This window comes from Agrilus planipennis, unplaced genomic scaffold, assembly GCF_000699045.2.
Source record: "Agrilus planipennis isolate EAB-ADULT unplaced genomic scaffold, Apla_2.0 scaffold39, whole genome shotgun sequence".
In the NCBI taxonomy this organism is placed as follows: domain Eukaryota; kingdom Metazoa; phylum Arthropoda; class Insecta; order Coleoptera; family Buprestidae; genus Agrilus; species Agrilus planipennis.
Window position 1 is genome coordinate 161,418 of NW_020439074.1, and position 8,352 is coordinate 169,769.

General features: G+C 31.0%; 2 protein-coding genes across 8 annotated transcripts in view; both read left to right on the top strand.

The window, feature by feature from the left end:
• LOC112905223 overlaps positions 1–8,336 on the top strand; it is a 72,915-nt gene extending 64,579 nt beyond the window's left edge. For 4 of the 6 annotated variants that reach the window (XM_025977208.1, XM_025977209.1, XM_025977207.1 and 1 more), the window contains exons 2-3: positions 4,205–4,463; positions 7,169–8,336. In XM_025977208.1, the coding sequence (XP_025832993.1) occupies positions 4,218–4,463; positions 7,169–7,390 (468 nt within the window). In that variant the 5' untranslated portion in view covers positions 4,205–4,217 and the 3' untranslated portion in view covers positions 7,391–8,336. Of the gene's footprint in view, positions 1–922; positions 1,045–4,032; positions 4,109–4,204; positions 4,464–7,168 lie in introns of those variants that run through there. The other 2 variants (XM_025977211.1, XM_025977210.1) reach the window with 2 other exon arrangements.
• On the top strand, positions 1,237–3,478 carry LOC112905222. 2 transcript variants are annotated; one of them, XM_025977204.1, is made up of 3 exons: positions 1,238–1,426; positions 1,613–1,771; positions 2,289–3,478. In XM_025977204.1, the coding sequence occupies exons 1-3, from the start codon at positions 1,259–1,261 to the stop codon at positions 3,084–3,086; spliced, it is 1,125 nt and encodes a 374-aa protein (XP_025832989.1). In that variant the 5' UTR covers positions 1,238–1,258; the 3' UTR covers positions 3,087–3,478. The 2 variants fall into 2 exon arrangements, with proteins under 2 accessions (XP_025832990.1, XP_025832989.1); XM_025977205.1 differs by lacking the exon at positions 1,613–1,771 and having other exon boundaries at positions 1,237–1,585.
• Positions 8,337–8,352: the final 16 nt, after the last annotated feature.

Consider the following 8,352-nt stretch of genomic DNA (forward strand, 5'->3'; position numbering starts at 1 on the left):
AATGTAGTATCGGGAATGCGTGCTTTTTAGTTTATGGTAGGCTTAAAGTAATTTAGGAATAGTTTGTAATTTTAAGGGATTAAGTAATTGTTATCCGTATGTTTAGAATAAGAAGCAAAATATTTTTAAGCAATAAACTTTAAGAAAACTACTGCGTCCTCTCCAACCGTACGGTTTTATTAGCTGACTGAAGGTACCGTGAGAAAGTGACAAAAATTGACACGTGCAACGTTGGGGTAAAGAGAGACAGAGAGGGTATACTTGACCGAGGGTCTCAAAAACATTACGGTCAGTCTTGCGGGGGAGAGTTGAATCAGTTCTCGAAGACAGCGGTTGTAGAGGATCGAATTTGTACGAACTTATCATATGTTCATTTTGTATTTCATTTTATTTAATAAACACTTTTAATTCTTTCGAATTCTAAGCTAACATCATTATTATTAGTCCCATATAAATGAAAAATGCTTAGGTGTTTCGCAAAGTACTGAAAGTAAGTACAGTTTATCTGTAAAAAAAAAATAAAAAGAAAACAATTTTGTAAGAAGCAAAGAATTGTGACATCATCTGTCTATTAATAAGATGGATTTCCCGTTACATCAAAAGGTTGTCTAAAACTGAATGCAGAAAACCCCCAATTATGTAATTCAATGGGCACACAAATTGACCTTTTAAAAGTACATCAGGCCTTACTTATAAACATTGCCTACATTAGCTTAATATTTTAATTAGTATTCGTAATAACGTCGTAAAATGGACGAGAATTTTCCATTGACCGTATTACTCTGCAGCTTATTAAAATTCAATTCATTTCGTACTGGCAAAGTCAATGTCTTATCAATGAATGTGCGTATTCACAGAGTATGGGCGAAATACGGTGTTAAATAACGTTTCAGTGTAGATACGAAAGGTTGAAATATTTTTTTAAAAATTGATCTTGAACTAATTTGATTTATTACTAACTTCTCCGTTTATATATTTGTGTTCAATGAACTATTGATGACAAGTGTAATAAAACTGTAGTTTATTAAATAACGGCAAGTATAGGTAAGTTTAGTTTTGTAATATACCTACCAAGAAAACCGAATATGGTACAGGCACGAATCCTAAGGAAAATTTTAAATATTTTAATGTAATTAAAAAGACATAATTTGGTTTTGTTATCTTTGCAAATAAATTCTTTTTTCTGGTGTAAATATTTGATTTGACAAGACTAATTAATTTCGAATTTTCTCCCTATGATACAACCCATTTTCTCTCTATGGGACAAAATATTTCCCTTATGTCAATTTTCTCGTCACATTGTACTAAAATTAAAAGTATAAATATGTCCTACAAGCGGCTTATTCTTCTAATACAAATATTGCAAAAAAACATTGGGCGCGTAAATCAAAAAAGTATCAGTGAATTTCCAGCAAAACTTAGAGACATTTACACTGAACGTCTTTTAACACATCCTTACTATACCCAATGTGCACAATCCGCGATAATAATGATGGCAAGCGATTTAATTGCCCAAAAAATGGAAGGACTGCAAAAAAACTGGTTTCGTACTTTTAGATTTGGATTACTGGGAACTTTTTACAGTGTAGGTAAAACTGAAAATNTTAGAGACATTTACACTGAACGTCTTTTAACACATCCTTACTATACCCAATGTGCACAATCCGCGATAATAATGATGGCAAGCGATTTAATTGCCCAAAAAATGGAAGGACTGCAAAAAAACTGGTTTCGTACTTTTAGATTTGGATTACTGGGAACTTTTTACAGTGTAGGTAAAACTGAAAATCTAAGGGGAATATTTAAAAATAAAAATAAAAGAAATTAATGGTTAATAAACAGAGTAAAACCCCACACATTTATTGGTAGTCCTAATTACTTTATTATTTGGTGTTTCTCAAAATAACTGGTACTAGAGTTAAATTACCGTTTTTTTGTGACAAAAACAAATTATTGCAATTTATAAACGAATAGAAATCATTACAACACCACATCCATAATTTAATTGAGAAGTTAAATTAAAAAGAGAAAAAAATATATAAATTTCAGTTTAGTCATGTCATTCCTACAGCTATTTATTTTTCTTTAACTATTTTCATAAATTATTGTTTACGAAATTTCAGGGCTACTTTGACAGAAAAATGCAAAATATTTAATAATCAATAATTGTCAAAGAACAGTGATTAGAGAAATAGAAATATTTAAAATGAAAACCCAGAACTTTAACCGATACTTTATATTTGATCCTTAATTGATATTTCAATAAACAAAGATAAAACTTTTTCCAGGGACCAGTGCTATGTTTTTGGTACAAATACCTTGAATATGCAATTAGAGATGGCCGAGAGAGCCAAATATTGATAAAAAAAGTGCTACTAGATCAACTCGTATTTTCTCCAATTTACTTCTTTTTCATGTTAATACTCACCCTAGGATTAAGAGATAGAGAAATTTTTTGGAAAACATTTAGAGAAGTCCTTTTTGACAGCTACAAGCTGTGGCCTTTCTTTCAAATAATCAATTTCACATTTGTACCAATTAACTATCGGATCCTGGCAGGACAATTAATGGCCGTTTTGTGGAATATATACCTTTCATCAAAACTACATCATGAGCGCGAAAACGTAATTATAAGCATACAAGAAGAACAAGATAAATTAAAAGAGGAACAAATAACACAAGACAACGAATTAAAAGAAACAGAACTTCAACAAAATTTAGATAATCAACAAACTGAAATAGAGGAACAGAATATCGAAGAACAAGAATATTTTTCAAATAACACAAAAGCAAATAACATAGAAGGAGATCAGAAAGAAAATACACAATTAGAAATACAAGAATCAGAAAATGAAAAAGAATTAAAAAATGAACACCAAATAGATGATATAGAAGGAGAAGAAGATAATAACAATGCAAGAAACATTAACCCAGTAGATATAGAACAGAAAGAATTTGAACAAGAATCAGAAGAAGAACAGCAACTAATAATAGATAAAATAAAGGGCCTGATTGAAAACACACTGCCAGAAAATATTAAAGCAATAATTTTATATGATAATGAAAAACAGGAAGGAACAGAATAATAATAACAAAATAATGGGTAAAAATTTGCCGAATCAAAAAATACAACTAACGAATCAATACGAAGTATAGAGGAAGTAGCTATGCGTAACCAAGACAAAACAATGGTAGTATATAAAATTAAAAAAAAAATTAGAAATACAAATTCAAAAAAAGAAACGCAAATCCTTTAACATGCAAACGATCAATGGAAGATGACAGCTCTCTAACAATTTACGTAAAGGGCCATTAAAAAAACGAACTACCTGCCACTTATAACATTAATAAATAACTCGTTAATGTTAATATTAGTGGGTTTTAATCGGTAATCCGTATATACAAGTTCTACATTTTTTCCTGTCGTCTTAATAGTTTGTACAAAAAAAATACCGAAAAATAAATCCGTTACATAGCTTTTCCGACGTTTTATTTAAAACCATTGATTGGTCATATTTTACAAACGGATTCCAATCTAGGGGGGGGAAGTATTTCCAATATTCCGTATTTATGTGGACAATATAATATTTTTTTGGGGAATTTTAATTTTGGTTTTAGGGGATTCCCCAAGTTAATTTGCTTGTCTATATATATGTATCCAAAAGTACAGATATTACTTTTTCGGTTTTCTAGAGACTCCTACTAATAATGTTCTGTGCTGACGACTCATTTTCCTCACATACATGCACTTATGAAATCTGGTATAATCGTTCACAAGGTCGCGTAGTCTAACAAAAATTGCACCCTCTCATCACTGGAATAGCATGCCCATGGCATATGGTGTCGTTGCAAAGAACGGCAAATATTTTTTCCCGGAGAGGCTAAATTGCTAGGTCGGGCCCTGCTTACAAGGGCAGCACCGGTACTATAATATTAATAGTAAATATATAAATAAATAAATTCCATTAAAAGGGCATGTACTTTATACTTTTTAGAAATGTTGTTTAGAGGAAGAGCCTACGCAAGTCTACTTTTTGGTAAATTCAAAATTCTTTTACTCAAAGCCGAATAACGAAAAATGCCATTTTGATGAGTTTTGATTTTTAGTGTGAGTTATTACAGCCAGAATATTTATTTCTTATCATTAACTTGTAGTTTAACACGAAAATTACCTTATAAATATTCTTTTTTCTTATTGTTTCAGACTGTTTCATAATATGCACATGCTGTTTCTATACGCAGTATGCGCGACTTTGATCGCAGCGACGAAGGCCTATGAACCGACAACGAACATACTCGAACGACGACTACGCCCTCTAGATCTAAGACCCGACCGAGAAACTGTCTCTTATCTGATACCTCGTCTTGCTGCCAAATATAAGCCGAACGATGAATGGAATGGTGTTAAGGATCCTCGATTTTACTTACTTAGCGAATTGGAATCTAATAATTACGACAGTGAGGTATGAAAAAAAAATTTAAAAAAAAAACCTAAATGAGAGTTTAGATTGATGGCACCTTTTAAGCATTTAAAAGGATTGACATGTGACTTTATATCGGAGGATTATGGTCATAGAAAGCAAGGATAATACCAAAAAGTTTAGGTTAAAAAGCAGGGACGAAGAGAAAAATCAAATAAGATTTTTTATTTAGAAAAAATTATTTTGTAAGGTAAAAGATTGAAGGTAGGGGAAACAGTATTCCATGTTTCGATACACTCACGCAGAAACATATGAGTTTGGTCACTTCCCTAGATACAAACACAGGAAAAGGTACCGCAGATACCTACACAATTGAGTCAGTAAACGAATTAAGTTCGTCATCTGAAGTGCCACTGTCTCTTAATAAAAAATGCAAGGCTAGAGTTCCAAAAACCAAAACTATCCGATTAGTTTCAAATTTTTAACACGTATCCACTACTTGTTATTTACTGGATAATAACACCTGTAAGGATTTTTCGAAATTTAATGCGGAAAGAGGTAGAAGAAGGTTTATAATCATCGCCACATTCTGTAACGTAATTAACTTAAGTCCTCGGTGCATAGCACTTATCCTTTTAAGTTACGAAAAATCCTTTCAGGTATTACCTATCGTCTAGTACAGAAATTCCCACAGGGACCTTTAATACACTAGAGCCTTCCATGGGAGCAATTGCGGGTCTAGAGGCAAATGGAGAGCGAGGACGAAAGTCAAAATTTCTTCAAATAGGCATCATTAAAAGAAAAAAATTTAAACTATTTAATTTTAATAAAGTTTGGGTTTATCTTAGGTAGCCCGCTTCGCCCTCCATATTTAAATTAAAATTGCGAATTAGGTGTTAGATTATTTTTCTTCTAGAGGGGGTCAGTAGGCTAGCAAAAAATAGGGAAGCTCTAAACTAGTAGTAGAGTAGATGTTAGGTAATTTCGGTTTTCGAAACTCATTGTATTTTTCGCAGGTATACATGTAGGTAAATATGTACATAAAAAAAGTGTATTCCCCATCTTAAAACATCTAGTTCTACTCTAGTTTCCGGTAGGTAAGAAATCTTTTACTCGCATTTTATCTTGATCCCCTTTGCTCTATGAAAAAAAAAATTCATCCTGATACTGATGAGTATATAGAATACAAGAGGTAAGAGTATACAAAAGTAGTAAATATAGAAAACAGCAGGTAAATAACACTCATAAAAACACATTCCTTCTTTTGATCTTTTGACCTAATTAAAATGGATGCCACAATTTAACTTTGAATGCGCAAGCTAATATTGGAAGTTACCTATTAAAACTTAAAGGTATATTATACTATTTTCGTTATCTAATTGTACCTATTGATTAAAATAATTGAATTGGTTTAAAATAAACAATTGCAAATACTTTAAGTACCTACCTTGATTTCCAAGGAATCTGCTGTAGAAGGAAAATCAAAATGGTTGAGGCAGTAGTTGACAGGTAGTAAGGACCTGAAACAAAAACAACTAAATTTATCTATCTTTTACGATCAACTATAATAAGTTACGTAGTAGGTACTATTGTATTGTTAAGCAATTCATATCATGTAAAGCAATTGAGTAGCATAAAATGGTAAAGGTACCTTAACATTGTAAATATCTCTCTTTGATAATTTCATAAATGTATCAATTCATCAACAACAATAACACAACGAACAACACGTTCTAGTTGAAAAGCAAAAGCATGATGGATCCTTTCGTATTCTTATTATTCGGCAATAACTTCGCAAAAAATGCCAAAAACCACAGTTTGCCATTATCTTTTTCTATTATACATACACATTGAGGCCTCCATTTTATTTATGAATACGAATATTCAATAAAACAATGACAATAATACGATACATATGTACGTATATTTCAAAAAAGTTATTGGCTAATGAATAGAAACTAAATTTTTGATGTGTACCACAGTTTCTTGAAAAATATGTTTAAAAACAATAAAAATCACGCAACAAAAATAGTTAGTTCCATTGAAGGATTCACATGCGATTCACTTAGTTTTATTTTACTAAAATTCAACATATGATATCCCCGCCCCACATTGGACTAGACTCAATAATATTTATGTTAAATAGGTAATAAATAAATAATGAAAGTTTCGTGCTCGCAAGATTACTGATAATTTTAGTATAAGTACTCATATTGTCCTTAATTTATTATTAATTATTTTCTTAATCAACTGTATACTCCCAATATATGAACTTTTCACCAATATTTCATCTTTGATAGAGAGCTGTTGAGTCAAAAAATAAAGTACAAAGTTGTTTTTTCCTTATAAGAATATAGCAGTGGTAGATAATAAATTTAAAACACAATATTAACAACTTATATATTTTGAGCTGTTTGATCAATTTTACAACTGATTTTAAAATATGATAGTTAAACAAAGTTAAATTTTTAAAAAGTTAAATTATTAGACTAAATTCTAGAACAATAGGTTGTTAATACCACTTTTTAAATTTACTTTCACTGCTATAATAAGGGAAAGCTGATTTTGTAGTTCATTTTTCGACTCGACAATTTCCTTGAGAGTCCTCAATTAAAGGATGAAACATTGGGGTTTTTGTCTAATAAAGTGGTTCTTCCACCTGAAAAAGGTTCATATAATCGGAGTATAAAAGTTTCGTTATTTCCTGTTTGTTATCATGAAATTAAAAACGATTTTCTTTATTACAGCCTTTTCCGGAAGCTGAGAGAATAAAAAGAGACGGTCTCACTGATCCCGACCTGAGTCCATCGCTCTCCTTCGTCAACTCCTTGGACGTTCTCAGAAATCGACTTTTGTTAGAAATTGCAAGACGGAAGCAGAAAGAGGGCATGAGTCGCAACCGAAACTTTTTAAGTTCCGTAGGAAAGAGGGCCATATATGGGCAACACAGATATGATAATGTTTTGTAAATTGTTGTACCGAGTAACCGTATTGCGACAATCGATCGCAATAAAGTTACTCCTTTGAATGAATTCCAGTTCAAGATCTCTCTGACATTCCTGTAGTATTTTAGATAGCAAGCTTGTTTTATAGATCGCGTTATTCTTATTGTTAGTCAGAAAAACTACTAGTCGAAATTTTTATTATCTCTTTTTAGTATGGAACACCAATTATACGCCACAATGTCTGTTTAAAATTTTGCATTGGTTAAATGTACAATGCTGTAAAACATTAAAGCAATTTTGTTTTTTCGTATGAAAAATTATTAATTTCGCGATATGTAACACAAAATTTATTTTTTTCCAGTTATTTTATAATACGTAAGATACAGTATTATCGTGCAGAAAATTCTAAGTAACTTAACTCTATCCTAACTAAATGAATGTTTGGGCAACATTTTTCCATGATGTAATATTAAGTTAGGTGAGGGCCAGGCTAGGTTATATTAGCTTAATTCGCATTATAAAATCGTGACTGATTATCACATTTTTATAATTTCTACAAGACATAACACAAGAATAACAATAATTTCCCAATTAATTCTGTATTACATATTGAGAAAAAATTTGGAAGATAATTAATTTTGTGTTACGTAAATCGAAATTGATGGTTTTAATTAGAATACAGTCAATTTCGTCATACTAAACGAAAAAATAAAAAAAATTTAAATGCCCCTTCTGCGCATTCTTCATTTCTACATCTAAATTAACTTGCTCGTCATTATGTTCCGCTACTGTTTGTTTGGAATTCCGTGTCGGTTCAAAAATCAAAATTAGTTAAAAAGAGTTAATTAAAAAACCGAACATGCACATAATTTTGTACCCATATCTATATTTTCAATTGATTAACAAGTACCAATAACTTGGTTTATTTCCATCAAACTAAGTAAATTATATTAAAAAATCACAGACATTGTTGCGTCTATGGTATG

What these genes read in the sequence shown, in the direction of transcription:
- LOC112905222 (XM_025977205.1), top strand. Translation starts at nt 1,259, where the DNA reads ATGGGACAAAATATTTCCCTTATGTCAATTTTCTCGTCACATTGTACT. An exon ending in TACTGGGAACTTTTTACAGT is followed by an intron (nt 1,586 to 2,288) that starts GTAGGTAAAACT and finishes AACTTTTTCCAG; the next exon opens with GGACCAGTGCTATGTTTTTG.